General features: G+C 41.4%; 1 protein-coding gene across 9 annotated transcripts in view; it reads right to left on the reverse strand.

Moving 5' to 3' along the window:
- dmd (dystrophin) overlaps positions 1-20955 on the reverse strand; it is a 1998855-nt gene that overhangs the window by 1373812 nt on the left and 604088 nt on the right. For all 9 annotated transcript variants that reach the window (XM_063050913.1, XM_063050911.1, XM_063050907.1 and 6 more), the window contains exon 7: positions 6487-6605. In XM_063050913.1, the coding sequence (XP_062906983.1) occupies positions 6487-6605 (119 nt within the window). The remainder of the gene's footprint in view (positions 1-6486; positions 6606-20955) is intronic.

Consider the following 20955-nt stretch of genomic DNA (forward strand, 5'->3'; position numbering starts at 1 on the left):
ATGTGCACTGTACTTCAGATGTAGCCTAAGAAAAGGTTTATACAGCTGCAACATGACGCATTCACTTTACACTCTGACCAATGAGCGCAAACATGCCATAGACTGCCTTTACCACCATATCCTCGGCACAGCTCGACTGGCAGCAGTGCTGTCAATGGATACAATGAAATATTCCCATTTCAGCCTGATAAAGCTAAAAATCACAACTGCTTCCAAGGTCGGTACAGTCAACAAAGATATCTTAATGTGTTTAAACGAACTATCACTGCATAAAACTGATGGAAGCAATGCTGATAGTGGTTGGAAGTGCCCACGTAGGACACCTCGGAGGAAGCGCAGGTGCAGAACGGGGTTACAAGTGCATTTAAGGAAATGGGGTTTTAAACTTCCTATACTGAATATCTTGCTGGCAAACGTGCAGTCTCTGGTGAATAAAGTCGATGATCTCAGAGCTAAGGTGCTGAATCAGAAGGACATTAGAACCACATGTGTCCTTGGTTTCACAGAATCCTGGTTAACCTCTTCCGTACCGGATGCAGTAATTCAGATCGATGGGATTACTGTACACCGTCAGGACAGATCTATAGAGTCTCTCAAAAGCAGAGGTGGAGGAGTATGCCTCATGATCAACTCTTCTTGGTGCACAAATATATCAGTGTCGTCCCAATCCTGCTCACCAGATCTGGAGTATCTAGTAGTTAAGTGCCGTCCTTTTTACCTACCGCAGGAATTCTCTGGGGTTATTTTGGTAGCGGTATATGTTCCACCTCAGGCCAATGTCAATCAGGCTTTAGGTGATCTGAGCAATGGGATCAACATGCATTAAACAGCGCACCCTAATGCCTTCACCATGGTCTTGAGAGATTTTAACCAGGCCAGTCTGAAAAAAATCACTAAGCAATTACCATCAACAGATCACTTGCAATACCAGAGGAACGAACACACTGGACCATCACTACACCACCATCAAGAATGCCTTCTTTGCTATTTCAGCCCTCACTTCGGAAAGTCTGATCACCTGGCTGTACTTCTACTCCCTGAGTATAGGCAGAGACTGAAAACTGCAGCACCAGTGGTGAGGACCAAGAAAGTATGGACAAGGGAAGCACAGGAGCGCCTACAGGACTGCTTTGAATCGGTGGACTGTATCCAGGGATTCATCTTCGAACCTGGATGAGTATGCTGCAGTTGTTACCGACTTCATTAAAACCTGTGTGGATGAGTGTGTGCCTACAAAGACTTACTGCACAATCCCAAACCAAAAGCTGTAGATGAACCAGGAGGTACGTCGTCTGCTGAAGGCCAGATCTGTGGCATTCAAGTCTGGCAACCCAGGCCTGTACCAGAAAACCAGCTATGACTTGCAGAGGGCTATTTCAAGGGCGAAGATACAATTTTGAACAAGGTTGGAGGCGACATCGGATGCACAGCAACGCTGGCTGGGTCTGCAAGACATTACTTCCCACAAAGTGAAACCCAATAGCATGAATGGCAGTGATGCTTCACTACCAGATGAACTCAACACCTTCTATGCAGACTTTGAAAGGGAGAACACAACTACAGCTGTGAAGATCCCTGCTGCACCTGATGACCCTGTGATCTCTGTCTCAGAGGCCAATGTTAGGCTGTCTTGAAAGAGAGTGAGCCCTTGCAAGGCGGAAGGTCCTGATGGAGTACCTGGTAAGGCTCTGAAAACCTGTGCCAACCAGCTAGCGGGAGTATTCAAGGACATTTTTAACTTCTCACGGCTATGGGCAGAAGTTCCCACTTGCTTCAAAAAGGCAACAATTGTACCAGTGCGTAAGAAGAATAATGTGGTCTGCCTTAATGACTATCGCCTGGTAGCACTCACATCGACAGGGATGAAATACTTTGAGAAGTTGGCCATGACTAGACTGAACTCCTGCCTCAGCAAAGACCTGGACCCATTGCAATTTGCCTATCACCACAATAGGTTAACGGCAGACGCAATCTCAAGTGGCTCTCCACACAGCTTTAAACCACCTGGACAACACAAACACCTATGTCAGGGTGCTGTTCATCGACTATAGCTCAGCATTTAATACCGTCATTCCCACAATCCTGACTGAGAAGTTGCAGAACCTGGGCCTCTGTACCTTTGCAATTGGATCCTTGACTTCTTAATTTAACGACCACAATCTGTGTGGATTGGTGATAATATATCCAACTTGCTGACGATCAATGTTGGTGCACCTCTCAGGTGTGTGCTTAGCCCACTGCTCTACACTCTATGTACATATGACTGTGTGGCTAGGCATAGCTCAAATACCACCTATAAATTTGCTAACAATACAACCATTGTTGGTAGAATCTCAGGTGGTGACGAGTGGGCATACAGGAGTGAGATATGCCAACTAGTGGTAGCAACAGCCAGGCATTTAATGTCAGTAAGACGTAAGAGCTGATTGTGGACTTCAGGAAGGGTAAGACGAAGGAACACATACCAATCCTCATAGAGGGATCAGAAGTGGAGAGAGTGAGCAGTTTTAAGTTCCTGGGTGTCAAGATCTCTGAGGACCTAACCTAGTCCCAACATATCGATGTAGTTATAAAGAAAACAATGCGCGGCTATACTTCATTTGGAGTTTGAAGAGATTTGGCATGTCAACAAATACACTCAAAAACTTCTATAGATGTACCGTGGAGAGCATTCTGACAGGTGGCATCACTGTCTGGTATAGGCAGGGCGTGGGGGCGGGGTGGAGGGTGGCTACTGCACATGACCGAAAGAAGCTGCAGAAAGTTGTAAATCTGGTCAGCTCAATTTTGGGTACTAGTCTACAAAGTATCCAGGACATCTTTAGGGAGTGGTGTCTCAGAAAGGCAGCGTCCATTAGTAAGGATCTCCATCACCCAGGGCATGCTCTTTTCTCACTGTTACCATCAGGTAGGAGATACAGAAGCCTGAAGGCACACACTCAGCGATTCAGGAACAGCTTCTTCCCCTCTGCCATCCAATTCCTAAATGGACACTGAACCCTTGGACACTACCTCTCTTTTTTTTTAATATACAGTATTTCTGTTTTTTGAATGTTTTTTAATCTATTCAATATATATACCGTAATTGATTTACTTATTATTATAATTTTTTATTTTATGTATTTTTTTTCTTCTATATTATATATTACATTGAACTGCTGCTGCTAAGTTAACAAATTTCATGTCACATGCCGGTGATAATAAACCAGATTCTGATTCCGATATCCACCTATGCTTGCTGCCTTCAAGGAGTTCTGAATTTGCACTCCAGAAACCCTCTGTACATCAGAGCTTCTTAGGATCCTGCGACCTACTGTACACTTTCCTATCGTACTTGGCTGGATTAAACTGCTTTTGCATTTCATTTCACCAAATTTTCCAAGTGATATATAATCTGCTGTATCCATTGACAGCCTTCCTTGTGACTGCAACTGTATAATCTTTGTGACCAATTTCATGATATGGCAATAAATGAAATCTTTCAAATAAAATGTTGGCTTTGAAAGCTAACACTATTGGCTGATGATTTGAACAGTATGATGACATAAGACACTAAATGGTTGCAGTAACGTATATGGACAACAATCATAGTATGTAATATTGAGCAAAGGAAAAATACTACAAACGTTGGGAATCCAAGCTCTGAAGAAAAACACCTGGAATACTTAGCAAGTCAGGCTGCATGAGAGGAGAAGAAAGCAGAGGTAATGTTTCAAATGAATTAATTTTTCCCAGCATATTAGATAGTGATAAAACCTCCAACTTTTGAAGTATTGATGAAACCTATCATCATATTGAATTAAAGCTAAGAGAATAACTGATTTTATGACTGAATGATGCATGCATTCTGGACCATTGGAAATTGAAAATAATTTAAGCTGCAAGAGGGAGCAATTTATTTTAGAGGCTCCTGTGGAAATGACAAGAAATATGAAGAATGATTTAAAGTACATTTGCATGAATGGAAAGAGCATAATATTGTACTTGGTGCGTTAAATCAACAGGAAACATTTGAAATCAGACAATCATTATGCCAACTCGAGGTTGCCATTTGACCCAATGCCTTTGAACTTTGCAGAACTATTCTGCAGTTATATTCTCCTACTATTTGATTTAGCCATGTGAATTATTTTTCTCAACTGCTTGTTTATTTCCCTGATTGATTCTATTTTGTCTACACCGACAACCAGTGAATTCCAGATAATGCTTACACTGTTCCAAAATAAGTAGGTACTTCACGTGCTCCAAAATCTTCTGCTGATCACTTTGACTCTTGTGCACTGGCTCAGAGTTCAAAGTAAAGTTTATTATCAGAGTAGATGCACGTCACCACATAAAACCTGAGATTCTTCTTCCTCTGGGTATACTCCGCAAATCTACAGTACAGTAACTGCAAACAGGATCAAGATCCAGAAAGAGCAAGAGCATAGAAGACAACAAACTGTGAAAATGCAAATATAAATAAATAGCAATAAATAATGAGAGCATAAAATAATAGGAAAAAGAGTCCTTAAAGTGAGATCATTGGTTGTAGGAACACCAAAATAGCATGTATAGCTAACCTCATTTATTCAAGAGCCTGATGGTTGCAGGGTAGTAACTGTAATTGAACCGTTGAGCACATCCATGTGAAACATTGTCGCAGAAAAGCAGCATCTATCAAAGATCCTCACCACCCAGGCCAGGCTTTTTTCTTGCTGAGGCTCTTGTACCTTCTACCTGATAGCAGCAGCGGGAAAAAAAGCCTGGCCTGAGTGGTGAGGATCTTTGATAGATGCTGCTTTTCTGCGACAATGTTTCACATAGATGTGCTGAATGGTTTGGAGGGTTTTACCCTTGTTGCACTGGGCTGAATCCACTAACTTTTGTAGGGTTTTCCACTCCAAGGCATTGGTGTTCCCATGCCACCAACACAAGAGTGGCTGTTGTGTTATCTGAAAGCTTAGTAATCAGCCCATTGGCATTTTTGCCTGAACTATCACCACCAACAAGAGTCCCTGGTACTGATCCTTGCAGGACATCTTCACAGCCAGCAATGAGATAAATAACCAATTAATCTAATTTTGTTATTAATATTGATGGAGAGTCATCATTGTTAGCATAGGGAGTGGGGAGAACAATTTCCTTCATGTTTGTGAAGCCTGTGACACCTAATAGAATCACAAGTAAACTCTTCTTGGGTTTCCAGCTGGTTACAGGTATCGATTTTGACCAACATTTCTCCGCCAACTTCATCAGGGATGATGCCTGGGCATATCTTGACCAGTGGTATAATACCTCTGTTGTCTGTACTTCCTGATTGGTTAGTCCTCATCCAATCAGGTTTCCGCTGTCCCAGCTTTTTTTTTACAATCGAACTCCAGTTTTTACTTGGAGCTTACTTACTTCATCTTTTGTTAAAATTCTTTTCCTCTCGTTTTATTTCAAGGGCTTCTTTCACCAGGCAGTCCCAAAAGGCATTGGTGCAGCACAGTAGTTTTGGCCATTGTGAATGCAGTGTTCTGCTACCGCTGATTTCTCTAAATAACCGAAATAGATACACACCTCCTGTGCTCCTTGATGCATGTTTCCACCGTGCGTCCCATCTGGCCAATATACGCTGCTCATATTCACAGGAAATTCTGTAAACGCCAGACGTCCTGAGTCCTAGGTCATGTTTCACTCACATAAACTGTGACTTGAGCTTCCTTACAGGTTTGTGGATGGTATTAATGTGATATTTCTTCAGGATCCTGCGAGTACAAGCAAGTGGCTTTGTAGGAAATGTGTTGCAACTTCTGCTATGTCTTTCTAATACATACATTGGCTCTTCAAGTTGATGCCCTTCCATTCCAACCAATGTCAAATGTTACTGTTGTCACAATCTATAAAAGAAATACTTTTCCTTCAAGTTCCTTTACAAAGCCAAGATCATCTATACATCTCATACAGCAAGAGGTCAATCTTACAACCAACTGTATATATTTTGACAAAGGACACTGACCTTTCAGATCACACATGCACTTGTATTGGAACGAGGCAATAGTCCATGATTATTCAAGTGATGAAGCCAAGTCCATTTACTCTGAGGCACTGACTTAATCAGACGCACTGCTCTCAACACCCAAAGTTAGATATAGAAGTTGTTGCAATTATTAAAAATATTCTCAGACCAAGAGTAACTACAATTCTATCATCTCTTCCTGACTTCAGGTGACCAAGTGCAGCTGATTGGAAATTCAACAAATTATATTTTTGGTTCACCGTGTCCTTTCACAACCCCTTGCATGCTACATTGATTCACTGAACTATTCAGTAAACTCAACAAGAAATTTTTTTCTGAATTAATACCAATGCAATGAAATGAAAATGAAATATTAAATCTATATTCCATGTCTTATACGTTTACTTCAGCTTTTACAGAAATGAATAGTGAAATATCTGGTCTCATTTCAATAAACTCATATCTAATTCTGTATCCGAAGGGGTATGAGGCTTTGTACCAACCTTCAGGATCCAGCAGTTTTTCTATGCCAAGATGCTGTTTGGCCACATTGAAGGCATGGTCCAGTCTCTCATTTGCTGACTGTAGTTTTGCAACGTCCTTCCACTCAAAGAGGTCAGGCCTGCAAGTACAATGAACAGTATTATAAAGTCAACTCTAATTCTCCTAGAACTCAGATGAATTCGACTTCAAACTACTGTCCCATAACACAAGTTGAAGGAATTATTATGTCAGGAGATGTTTAGGCATTACAACTTTTTTGAATCCCAAGTCACTCATCATAAAAAGATTGCTGTAAATCCGCACTGTGAATTCTTTCACAGATAAATACTTCGCACAGTTTTCAAGGGGCAACTTTGCAGGAGGAAGGAAAATAATTCTTTTTAAAATGTATACTTTTTTTTTTAACTTTATATCGTGTCAAACTTACCTCATTCAGGAACATTCAATAGTGAACCAGGATAACCACTCATATGGTAGCTGGCAGAGTGTAAAGATCCAGAAGCTGCATTGTCGGCTGTCAGCTTCAACCGGAAAAAACGTGGCTCCCCATAATGGAGCAGGTGACAGTTCAGGTAGAACCACTAACAAAGTATATCTTAGCAGAACTTTTGAAAATTCTATTGAGAACAGATACAGGAAGATGCTAACTGGCACCTCTGAAAATTTATTTTCTGAAATTGGAATGAGTGTTTAAACTCACTGCAGAGGTGTTACTAGCTTGCTGGAAGTTATAGATGAGCATTCATAAAAATGGGCATCCAGACTCTGACGCATCATTCAAACCCTTGTACTTAAAGAGGGGGATCCTCTCCTCTCATGAGGTCAGGAAGCACAAGACTGAAGATTTCAGACACAGACAAGAATTATTGTTAAAGTATCTTTAGATGGCATCTCGCACCAAATGCTCAGTTCAGTATATCTCTATCACTAACACACAACCAACTTAAATCAGGACTCACAGTGAACAGTTTAACGTCCCATGACATCCCCACTTATTTGCCACGTGCACTAGCCCAACATCCAATGCACGTAGCCTGCATATGCTGACATATCATACAACACCAAGCAACACACACAGTTCTTTGTGCACCAGCATTTGGCACATCGTGGGATAATCAACTGCAGAGCCTGCGGCCAACACTGCTTCTGAAATTCTTAATGTTGATTCAAATGTTCCCTCCCTGGGTTTAGAACATCCAGATCATGTGAGTTTGCAGCTGTCGTGTCTGCATCATGTCCAGCAGGCCCCACCTTTCTCACTAGAAACATCAGCTTTCTTTCAGCATTACCACCACACAGTCCAACCTGGGCAACCATCGTCCTTGGGTGGACAAAGATATCTCTTCACTCAATCCAATGAGCTTAGCCACCATTTGAGATACAGGTATGGAGACTCACAGGAGGACTTCAATGGGCCAGGTAACAGAATGCTGCCGACTTGTGGTACGTTTGGTGCATTGTTTGGGCTGTCAGAAAGCACACATTGAGCGTGGTGAGGGTGGGGGAGGTTTCCCTTTGCAGGGGCTTTAAACATACCTTGGAACTCATTATGTGGTATGGAAGTGGTGGTCAATGCTTATTCAACACAAACCCAGCCAAATGCAACATCTTTTGGCCATGTCTCGGCTTCTGATGCAGAGCAAACAGAAAAGGGGAAAAATAAAATCCAATGTGTTGGCACTTCAGTGGAATAGAGGAAATTACCATGACATGAGAGGGGAACTGGCCAAAGTTAACTGGAAAGGGACATTTGCAGGAAAGACAGCAGAGCAGCAATGGCTGGAGTTTCTGTGAAAAATAGGGGAAGTCCAAATAAGAAGAAATTTTCGAAGGGAAGAAGGGCACTACCGCGGCTGACAAATGAAGTCAGAGCCAAAGTAAAAGCAAAAGAGAGGACATACAAGGAAGCCAGAGCTAGTGGGAAGACAGTGGATTGAGGAGCTTTTAAAAACTTGCAGAAGGAAACTAGGAAGGAAAAGATGAATTATGAAAGGAAGCTGGAGACTAATATCAAAGAAGGTACTAAAAGCTCTTTTAAGTATATAAAGGGTAAAAGAGAGTCAAGGGTAGATATATGACCAATACAAAATGGTTGGAGATATTGTAATGAGAAACACAGAGATGGCAGAGGAACTGAATGCGTATTTTGCATCAGTCTTCACAGTGGAAGACATCTGCAGTATACTGAACATTCAAGAGTGTTGGGGAAATGAAGTTTGTGCAGTGAAAATTACGACTGAGAAGGTGCTCAGGAAGCTTAATGGTCTGAGGGTGGATAAATCTCCTGGACCTGATGGAATGCACCCTCGGGTTCTGAAGGAAGTAACTGGAGAGATTGCACAGGCATTAATGATGATCTTCTAAGAATCGATAGATTCTGGCATCATACCGGATGACTGGAAAATTGCAAATGTTACTCCGCTATTTAAGAAGGGTGGGAGGCAGCAGAAAGGAAACTATAGACCTGTTAGCCTGACATCAGTGGTCGGGAAGTTGTTGGAATCGATTGTTAGGGATGAGATTACGGAGTTCCTGGGGGCACATGACAAGATAGGCCAAAGCCAGCATGGTTTCCTGAGAGGAAAATCCTGCCTGACAAACCTACTGCAATTCCTTGAGGAAATTACAAGCAGGGTAGACAAAGGAGATGTAGTAGATGTTAGTGTACTTGGATTTTCAGAAGGCCTTTGACAAAGTGCTGCACATGAGACTGCTTAGCAAGATAAGACCCATGGAATTACAGGGGAGTTACTAGCATGGGTGGAGCATTGGCTGGTCAGCAGAAAACAGAGAGTGGGAATAAAGAGATTCTATTCTGGCTGGCTGCTGGTTACCAGTGGAGTTCCACAGGGGTCAGCGTTGGGACCACTGCTTCTTATGATCTATGTCAATGATCTGGACTATGGGACTAATGGATTTGTGGCTAAATTTGCCGATAATACATAGGTAGGTGGAGGAGTGGGTAGTATTGAGGAAACAGAGAGCCTGCAGAGAGACTTAGATAGTTTAGGGGAATGGGCAAAGAAGTGGCAAATGAAATACAATGTTGGAAAGTGCATGGTCTGCACTTTGCTGGGAGGAATTAACAGGCAGACTAGTACTTAGATGGGAAGATAATTCAAAATGCAGAGATGCAAAGAGACTTGGGAGTCCTTGTGCAGGAAACCCTAAAGGTTAACCTCCAGGTTGAACTGGTTGTAAAGAAGGCGAATGCAATGTTGGCATTCATTTCTAGAGGTATAGAATATAAGAGCAGGGATGTGATGTTGAGGCTCTATAAGACACTCATGAGACCACACTTGGAGCATTGTGTGCAGTTTTGGGCTTCTTATCTTAGCAAGGATATACTGACATTGGAGAGGGTTCAGAGAAGAGTCACGAGAATGATTCCAGGAATGAAAGGGTTACCATATGAGGAACGTCTGGCAGCTCTTGGGCTGTATGTCCTGGAGTTCAGGAGAATGAGGGGAGATCTCATAGAAACATTCGAAATGTTAAAAGGGCTGAACAGATTAGATATGGCTAAATTATTTCCCATGGCAGGTATTCCAGGTCAAGAGGCCATGACTTCATGATTGAAGGACGTTCTTTTAGAACTGAGATGAGGAGAAATTACTTTAGTCAGAGGGTGGGAAATCTGCGGAATATGTTGCCACAAGCGGCTGTGGAAGCCAAGTCATTGGGTGTATTTAAGGCAGAGATAGATAGGTTCTTGATTATCCAGGGCATCAAAGGGTATGGGGTGAAAGCAGGGGAGTGGGGATGACTGGAAGAATTGGATCAGCCCACAATTGAATGGTGGAGCAGACTCAATGGGCAGAGTGGCCTACTTCTGCTCCTATATCTTATGGTCTTATATCCAAGCAAGGGCAATATGTTATGACAGTTCCATATTGCTGAGATCAAAGGAGCTTTGATGGTATCACAACGCTTCAGATCAGTTGCTGAATGGTACTGAGTCTGTAAATCACAATTTCCTGCTCTCACTGAGAATGACAGTACTTATTATTTTAGGGTTCCCATTCAATCAACCTCTGGCTTCAGCATTGCTTAGACTGCTCCCACTTAATGCTGGAATGGTTCAGTCTGAATGAAGCTGATCTTGCAGCTCAGTTACAGATCATCTGCGAAAATTCAGCACATGCTGTATCATCAAGGTCCTTTCCTTCCTTACTTTGAACATTTTTTCCCTCTGTCCATGAGTTTAAATTCTAAACTCAAAGGCTTTCAGTTCAGTCTTGCAATGTCAATGGATATCGCCTGAATGCACATGGAATAAATCGTTAAGTATCCCAAAAAGCTTGCAACGTGTGCTGATAAAAGGGTTTCACCATCAACTGAATTATGAAAATCCAGATATCAAACCATCCATGTCTAACAAGAAGTGTAACCTGTTCATAAACTGTAAAGATTGTAGAAAGTACATTGTTTCATCTTGGAAAATCATAATTTTATTGCAAGAATTGATCTACAAAATATAGATCAAAATATATGTGAAGGGAATAAATTAAGTTCTGACAGTCAAGAGCAAATACTTTCTGAACGTGTTTATAAGATTACTAGAAAATATACAAAAACTAAAATTAAAACAGTACTTATAATAATGAAGCTGAATATTCACCAAGTTTGTTTTCTCTTCACCAAATGAATATTAGCTATTACCGCACTATCTGAGCATAACTGCTTCAAAAATGTCAAGTATGCTTCTGTTAGCTACAGCCTAATAAGAGAGTTAAGGTTTTCATCTCCAGTAAAGATGTTCCTTGAAATATTGTACAAAGTCATGTTTGTTGACCCACATTGCTTCCCAGGCTGACAATAATTGACCTTACTTTTCAGTTCTCACCATATCACCCACTTTTTCACCCTTTTTCTGAGCCTAGAGCTCTAGTTTCATCCAATTCCATCTCTTGTATGTTTCCAATTTTCATCACTCCCTCACTGAAAGATTTCCCTCCAGATCCAAGCTCAAGAATTTCTTTCATAACATTCAACCTCACAGCACTCACCATGACTCTCCTCAAACAAACCCTTTTTGTCTAATTTCTTAATCACATTTTCATATCATTTGACACAGCAGACTATCAAATATTGTCTAATAGTGCTCCTGGGAAGCAACATGGCAAGATTAAATGTCAGCTGTTGTTCGAATAATCAAACATATCAATATATTCAAGATATCAAAAGCAATGTTTAATTAAGATTCTTAAGCCCTTTGTTCTCCCAAGTTCTTCCAAATGTTAGACTCTACTGTTTTAACCCAAACTTTTTTCAGAAGTCAGGAAAAAGGCTCAAAGCTTGATGACTGTTTTATTTAGCGTTAACAGAACAAAGAGAGTTGAAAATGAACAGTGATAGATGTCTATGAGCTGAAAAGAGTGAGTCAAAAGATCTGAGCACTAAGATGGCAGTGGCCTTGTGGTCAGCTCTTCTGGTAAGATGGCAGGGTGCTTGGACATAGCAGCCTCTTTGGGGCCAACCTAAGGTGATTTTGTTTTTTTTTAAACAACTTTTTTTTATATAATGGCAAGACTTCCTGTTGGACATTAAGAACTTCAAGTATTGCAGGCACCCCATCCGCGAGCTGCTCGATAGTGAGGGTGCTGGAGGAGCTGGACTTGTTGCAGACCATGCTGCTACCGGCTACAGAAAGGTGTCCAAAATAGTGCGTGAAGGTGGCGTGCAGTTGAACAATGAGTGATTGTCTTGGACGTTTTTCTTGTGATTGCAAGACCCGTTTGGATATTGGTAATGTAAAATGCTGCAAGTCCAGTTCACAATGGTTTATTGGTGACAATGAAGGCAGGGAAGCTGCATGCCCTCATTGTAGCATGACAAGGTCTCATGCCTTGAGCTCGCTTGTTGCAGCCACCCAGGAGAGGAGATGCTGGAGTTGCTGTGGTGCTGTGTCCATGCTGAATTGGAGACAAAGCCCTCCTGTTGGTGCTGCCTTCCAATGTTTGCACAGTGAGCAACAAGGTGGATTGTGTGCATCCATCTACTGACTGCTGAAGGTTTGTTCTGGCCAACCATCATTCATGCACCATCAATCTACAGGATATGTCACTCAGGACCTTGGACTACATTATATTTTTTGTGTGACTGTTTACTGCTATATTTGCTTTGTTTTTTATACGACAGTTAGTACTGTATTTTGCACCTTGGCCCCTGAGGAACACTGTTTCATTTGGCTGTATTCACGGCTATTCGTATATGTTGATTGATATTTAAACTTGAATTTGAATTTGAAAATTCCATTCAAGTTTGTACATAAGAGTTAACCAAAGAGAAAGCTCTTATTCAAATAATGCAGCACCAAGAAAAGCTTCCAGAACTCTCCAGAATAATACCAATATAACCATTAGGGGATATATACTGTACCTGCTGTGAGCATTAGGAAGCAGAGTAAGCAGTTCCTTGCATATAAGTAATTATATAAAATAAAAGCAAATAATTAATTGTTAAACTGCAAAGAAAATAAAAATTAAACAGTCAGAATCAACACAGAGAAAACAGCCTCTGGCTCATGGGTCAGAGCTTCACAAAAGCTGCAGTATTCAGAAAACTCTCCAAGTCTGAATCAAGTGTTTACAGGCTAGATGCGTCCAAAATTATCTAAAATGATGAAGGCCTCATGGACTGACTGTGTAATTGTTCTCTGGCTTGTATCTCAATTACACAGTGACTTCTGGTTTTGCTAACCAAACTGAACTCCAAAAAGCTGCATCATTAGTTAACTCTTTGAGATTATTATTATTACAACAATAAAATAAAACATGATACATGAAGTAGTATTAAAATGATGATTAAGGCTTGTTCAAATTATACTTCAAATATTGCTAACATGGACAGCATCATCATGATACAGACTGTACTCTTGCAGAATATAATAATTTTCCACTCTATAAAAAGTCCTTGAACTAGTAAGAATATCAATGCATTGTTTTACATTTTTTCTTTATAAAAGCCATAACTTGTTGTAGAAACACCTATGACTAGTAATACTCATCTTTAAAATAAATTTGGTGGTGGTCATCCCATTATACTGAGTAACACCACCTGTCCTGCACTACTGTAAGGAGCCACAGAGAAATGCCAATATGTTAAGTGACAGAGGGGAAACAATGCCAGTAGATTTTTTTCTGGTCTGAATCATAGGATGATGGTGATAGTCTTACAGTGTGTAACTCCTTAATCACAGTCGTAGAATGGGAAATTTGTGAATAACATTGCCTTTGAAGCTTTGGTTTGAAGATAACCCTGACAAAACTGAATAAAATGTTGAGTGCATTCAATTAATTTTCTACTGTATAATGTTCATTTCCTTTGTTTACTGAAATGCTAGATAAAATGCATTTTTTAAAAACTTAAAAGCTTTACAAAAATGTCAACCTGGAGTTCTTCATGAACAAGAGAAAATCTGCAGATGCTGGAAATCCAAGCAACACACACAAAATGCTGGAGGAACTCAGCAGGCCAGGCAGCAATATATGGAAAAGAGTATCGCCGATGTTTCAGGCCGAGACCCTTCAGCAGGGTTTTGGCCCAAAACGTCAACAATATTCTTTTCCATAGATGCTGCCTGGCCTGCTGAGTTCCTCCAGTGTTTTGTGTGTGTTGCTTAGAGTTCTTCATGACCACTGCTGATGCAGTAAAACCGCCACGCAAAGAATTTGAACCAACAATTATCTTGAAAAACCTGACAGTATATTTAATCAGATAACCCAACTTCAAGGTTCAAAGCACATTTTTAATCTAAGTATGTGTACTATATACAACCTTGAGATTCATCTTCTTACAGGCAACCACAAAACAAAGAAGCCCGATTGAATCCATTGAAAGAAGACTGTCAGACACCCAATGTGTGAAAAAAGAATAAGCCATGCAAACAACGTAAACATATATAACACTCAGAAATAAAGCTCATGAACCACGAAGGTGGTCCAGGAGCCCACTAGTTTTTGGCCACAGCCTCAGTTCTGAGCAGAGACAAGTAAAGAAGAATCAAAGCAGTGTGACCCCAGGCAAATGAAAATCTGCATGTTCAGTTTCATCCATAAATGCAATATTTTTTCTTAAATAGTAGTTCTGAAACAACAGGTTTAGTGTAGTACAGATCCCTGTGGAAGATACCAATCATCACGGAGAAGTCTTCAGTTGTTCCATTAACTGAATTAACCTTTTTTAATAATTTCAAGCTGTAACAAGCCAAATACATGCACTTGCCGCAGTATAAAACTATACTACCATTATTAAATTCTGAAAGAAAAACAAATTAAAAATAAACAAGAATCTCATAAATTAAACTTCAGGATACAGGTATTAACATCTATCTAAGCTTTTTTTGATATGTTATGGAAAGCAACAGTGTCCAAATGCAATGCTCCTTCTAGCTGTGGCCCAACTTGCAATTGCAATTTTAAATTGAGTGGAAATCAAATTGTGCAGAAGATACGGAGAGTCTGCAGAGAGATATGGATAAGTTAAGTGAGTGGGCAACGATCTGGCAGATAGAATACAATGTTGGTAAATGCGAGGTCATCCACTTTGGAAGGAAAAATGGAAGGGCAGATTACTATTCAAATGGTAAAAAAATTGCAGCATGCTGCTGTCCAGATGGACTTGGGAGTGCTTGTGCATGAACCACAAAAGGTTGATTTGCAGGGGCAGCAGGCTATCAAGAAGGCAAATGGAATGTTGTCCTTCATTGCTAGAGGGGTTGAATTTAAAGAGCAGGGAGGTTATGCTGCAACTGTACAGGGTACTGGTGAGGCCACACCTGGAGTACTGCCTGCAGTTCTGGTCTCCTTACTTGAAGAAGGATATACTGGCATTAGAGGCGAACCCCCAGAGATGAGGGGGTTAGACTATGAGAAGAGACTGAGTCACCTGGGACTGTACTCGCTGGAATTCAGAAGAATGAAAGGAGATCTTATAAAAACATGTAAAATGATGAAAGGGATAGGTAAGTTAGAGAGAGGAAAGTTGTTGCCACTGGTAGGTGAGACTAGAACTACGGGACAAAGCTTCAAGACTTGGGGCAGTATATTTAGTTCAGCAATGAGGAGGAACTGCTTTTCCCAGAGGGTGGTGAATCCGTGGATTTCTCCGTCCAATGAAGCAGTGGAGGCTACCTCGGTAAATACATATAAGGTTGGATAGATTTTTGCATAGCAGGGGAATTAAGGGTTATGGGGAAAAGGCAGGTAGGTGGAGATGAGTCCATGGCCAGATCAGCCACAATCTTATTGTATGGCAGAACAGACTCAACCTGTTCCTAATTCATATGTTATATTCTTATATTCTAAACCAGGGGTCCCCAACCTTTTTGGCACTGCGGACAGGTTTAATATTGACAATATTCTTGTGGACCGGCAGACCGGGGTTGGGGGGGGGTGGTGGTGTTCAGGTAGGGTTAAACTCACCTCAACATGTCTTTTACAGTTGGGGTTGCCACCTTTTTCACTCCCAAATAAGGGACAAAAGTAGCAGTCAAATCCCGGGACACTTTACCCCAGGAAAGACTACCATGACCATGAAGCCTCGCGCGGGCACCTGTGTGCGCATGTGTGACATGCGCATAGGATGTGCGCATGCACGACATGCCGATTTTTCTTTCCCCCACAAATCGGTTTTGCCTTCATCTTTCCAACTATACTGTACATACATTATTTCTACTTTATATAGGCTGTGTATTTATCATATCATTCCTGCTTTTACTATACGTTAGTGTTATTTATTTTCGATTTTATGTGTTATTTGGTATGATTTGTTAGGTTATTTTTTGGGTCCGGGAACACTCAAAAATTTTTCTCATATAAATTAATGGTGATTGCTTCTTCGCTTCACGCCATTTCGGCACGAAAGGTTTCACAGGAACACTCTACCTTCGCAGGGAAATACCGGACAAACCAATTTAGCCCAATATACGGGATGTCCCAGCAAATACGGGACAGTTGAAACCGTATGTTCAAGTTCAACGGTGTGTGACAGGGAATGAGGAAAGGTGCAGCTGACTCATATCATTTCCTCACGGTCTGGTAGCACATGCTCTGTGGCCCAGTACCGGTCCGTGACCCGGTGGCTGGGGACCACTGTTCTAAACTCCAGATCATCATCCTCAGTCTCTCCACACCTGTGCTTATCTGTCCCAGATTCAGAAGACTGCTTTTTTAGATTATGAGAACACTCAGTCCTCTTTTATTGTCATTTAGAAATGCATACATGCATTAAGAAATGACACAATGTTTCTCTGGAGTGATATCACAGAAAACAGGACAAACCAAAGAATAACACTGACAGAACCACATAATTATAACATACAGTTACAGCAGTGCAAAGCAATACCATAATCTGATGAAGAACAAACCATGGGCACGGTAAAAAAAAGTCTCAAAGTCCCCGAGTCAATCAACTCCCGAGTCCCCAGTCGCAGGCAGCAAAAGGGAGAAACTCCCTGCCATCAACCTCCAGGCACCATCAACTTGCCAATGCCTTGGAAGCAGCCGACCACAGCCGACACTGAGTCCGTCCATCTGAAAACTTAGAGCCTCCGACCAGCCCCTCCAATACAGCCTCCTGAGAGTCATCCTCTGCCAAGCGCCTTCGACCTCGGCCCGGCTGCTGAAACAAGCAAAGCCGAGGATTCGGGGCCTTCTGCTCCAGAGATTCCAGTTACCACACAGTAGCAGCGGCAGCGAAGCGGGCATTTCAGAAGTTTTCCAGATGTTCCTCCGTACTCTCACGTCCGTCTCCATCAAATCAGAATTGTGCACGGTCCCCTACTGGACAGATTACAGATATCATTCACCAGAGAGGCCGCGCGCGCTGCCGTCGCGCCGCCATCTTCTCCTCCTCCTTTCATAACTCCATCAGCAGCCAATGGCAAGATCTCCAAGAGCGTACTGAAAAAGCTGTGCCCCTGAAAACCCCCCAATAACTTTAACAGCTAGCAGTACCTCAGCTATGGCTTTTGCCTGCAGTAAGTGGTAAGAGATATTCAAAAATAATTAAAACTCAAGACAATAATTGCAATTTTTAAAACTCTGTAAACATTGCTTTTAAAAAAGTTAACTGAAATTTCATACTGCTGATTCTCAGCAAGATTGCCTTCTACCACTGCACCAAGTACATAGCCCAACAGGAGAATGGATGTAACTAACACGAAAGATTTGGGCCATCGCTATCCCTGTTGTGGTTGTGGCTCAGATTTAGTGTTTTTCTTTACGTTCCTGGGGATGGTTTTACGGACAGAAAGCTGACCAAGGGGTCAAGTTGGGGTTTAGGGTCAGGGATGTGGGGAATTTAGAGGTCAGGCTGGAGTCTAGTCCTCTGCTCCGGGCGCCGTGTTCCAAAGCCAGCAAGGCAGATGAGTGATGAAAGGCAGATCAGGGTCTAAGCCTCCATTCGGCGTTTGAAGGCCAGCAACATGGACATGGGACGAAGGACATCTGGAGTTCAGGCCTCTGCTCCGCACACGAAGGCCAGCGATGTGGACAAGTGACGAAGTACATCAGTGGATGTCGGGCTGCTCCAAGTCAATGGATCCCAGGATCAGATGTCCATGCGAGAAGGAGGCACAAGAGCCAGTGAGTCAGTGGGCCAAGAGTTCAGGGTCCTGTCATCAACTACCCTGGGGGTCAATACTGAGGATTGAAGTCTGAAGATCAAACTGAAGAGTCAAAGCCTGGAGGCCAGAGGCCTGTCCTGGGATTGGAGGGGTGGGTGGGTGTGTGGGTGTGTGTGTGTGTGTGAGAGTGAGAGTGAGAGTGAGAGTGAGAGAGAGTGAGAGAGAGAGAGAGAGAGACAGCACTTATTTTGCTGTTGTTACTTTGTTGCATGTTCTGTTCTGTTCTGCGTTGTTCTGCTGTGCATTATGAGCATGCTGAATTGGTGTCAGAATGTATGGCAATTTCTATGGGCTGCCCCCAGCACATTCTTGGGTTGTGTTCGTTGTTGACACAAACACTATGTTTTGATATACATGTGATAAATAAATCTGAATATATCAGCAAAGTAAAACAATCGATTTATTACTGAAAGTATAGTAGTTTTACTTGTAATGTTGTACCCACAAATCTCCTGTCATTCCACTTGTACCAACAAGTAAGAAATAATCTGATCAGAAAAATCAACACTGAGTTTACCAGCTGCGGACAGGCAACACAGGGAGTAGAACATAGAAAATACTACACTGGAATATATCCTTCAGCTCACCATGTCTGTACAGATGATGATATAAAATTTAAACTAAACCTATATGCTCACACATGACTTACGTACCTCCATTCCCTTCACGTTCAGGTGCTGTCCGAATACCTCTTCAACACTCCTGTCATATCTGCTTCCACCACTGCTCTTGACAGCACAATCCAAGCACCTCCCACTCTGTGCAAAAAAATGCCATGATAACCCCCTTAGTATTTCTGCCTTCTCATCTGAAAGCTGTGTCCTCTGGTATCTGACGTGTTTACCCTGGGAGAAAGACACTGACCATCTGCCCTAAATATGCCCCTCATAATTGTATACTTCTGTCAGATCTCCGCTACCCTCCATTGCTCCAAACAGAAACAGCCAAGTTTATAAAACTTCTCTTTATAACTAAAGAGAGTTATAACTAACTGACAGCTTTGGACACTCTCATAACTAAAAAAAGAGGGATCTTGGGATCTTTGGACCCCAAGGTCTCTCTGCACAACATTGCTGTTAAAGGCATTGTAATTAACTGTATACTTTTCTCTTACATTTGACCTCCCAAAGAGCACATTACATACTTGTCTGGATTAAACTCCATTTCTCCAGTCATATCTGCAATTGATCTATGGCTTGCTGTACCCTCTGACAACTTTATGCAATACCCATAGCTCCACCAATTTTTCTGTCATTTGCAAACTTGACAACCCATCTACATTATTGTCCAAGTCATTTATATATATCATAAATAATGAGTTCTCAGCATTGATCCAAGTGTTACACAGGTGGTCAGAGATTTCAAAGCAGAATAAAACCCCTCCTCCACTAAACTCATTCATCTAGAGCCAGGCCAATTTTCAATCTAATCTACCAGGTCACCATGGATTCCATCCACCTTATTCTTTCGGATCAGCCTGAATATGGGGTTCAAATAATACTTTAGTTAATATTAGAATAAATCCAGCAGGAATACTAAAAATACTTGGTGAATCACAGGACAATACATCACTAACCATGAATAATGTACAATTTTCTGCTTAACTACACCACGGCACTGTCTTAGGTAAAAGGAGGACAGAATCAGGGCAGTTAGGGGAGGAGGAGGGAGCAAGGACAATGAAAAGACGAGATTACATCTTGAAATAAACTGTATTGAACAACAATTGACTTTCTCAGGGAGGCAAATAATTGAGTGAGCATGATGGATGGAGCATTGTTATTCCTGCCTGTGTTTCAGTCCGATCTTCCAAACAATATTTTACGTTGTCATTGATTCAACAATAAAATTTAAATCTTGAACAGCTGAACTACATTGGCTTCAAATGGTTCACTTATATCCAAGGCTAAGTAGCTTGGCAAAGGAGTAAAGCTGTCACTGCACCAATGTGACAGCTGCAGATGACAATTCCAATCCCTTACTGCATGTGTATACAGCCAGGAGATTTGGACCACACAGGTGAAAACCTGCTCTCCTTTCCTCCCAAACCCTAGTTTGCTAACTGAGTGTGGAGAGGTACGCAGTCACAAACATAACAGAGGATGCACTGCATGGATATGCATCTGGTAAATTTGCTCAACTATTTTAATTAATCATCTCATTCCGATGCAGTAAGGAAATAAAATATTGGTTAAACGTGTAAAAGTTGAAGAGGGAGTCCAAGATTGGTTTAAACAGCTAACGAGTAGCCGGAGAGACAACACACTTATACATTTATCAAGTGTTCCTTCATTCATCCTGTACAACAACACACCATGTTGCTTGAGAACAAAAAAACCTAACTGTAACTAAATCCAGTCAACACCTCGGGTATTTTCTCCATCAACGTTGTATACTTAGCTTAGTACACTGTGAAATTATTGTAACTCGAATTAGTCGTAAACACATTCAAAGTGGCAGCCTCTTCAACAGTTTTGACACAGCAGATAATGTCCACCAAACCGTAATTTCTCTGGACTATTTCAACCTGACCTTAAAAAAATAAACAGCAATAGATTCAAAATGTCCACATTTTGAGCAAAGCAGGAAAAGGACACAAAATAAATTGAAGATCAAAAGACAAAGCAAATGTTATGTTTTGTAACTCCAAAACATAAAGAAATTAATTGGAAGGAAAACAATGGAGCTGAGATTACGAGTCTAACTTGTTTTTCACTTTAAGCAAGCAGCACATGTATTACAGAGTGGAGTGATGAGGTATGCCATTTATATACTTTCATATATAACCCACTATGTATTAAGTAAACAAGCAAAGAATGCTTAATCAAACACCATATTT

The sequence above is a fragment of the Mobula hypostoma genome, chromosome 6 (genome assembly GCF_963921235.1).
Source record: "Mobula hypostoma chromosome 6, sMobHyp1.1, whole genome shotgun sequence".
Lineage (NCBI taxonomy): Eukaryota > Metazoa > Chordata > Chondrichthyes > Myliobatiformes > Myliobatidae > Mobula > Mobula hypostoma.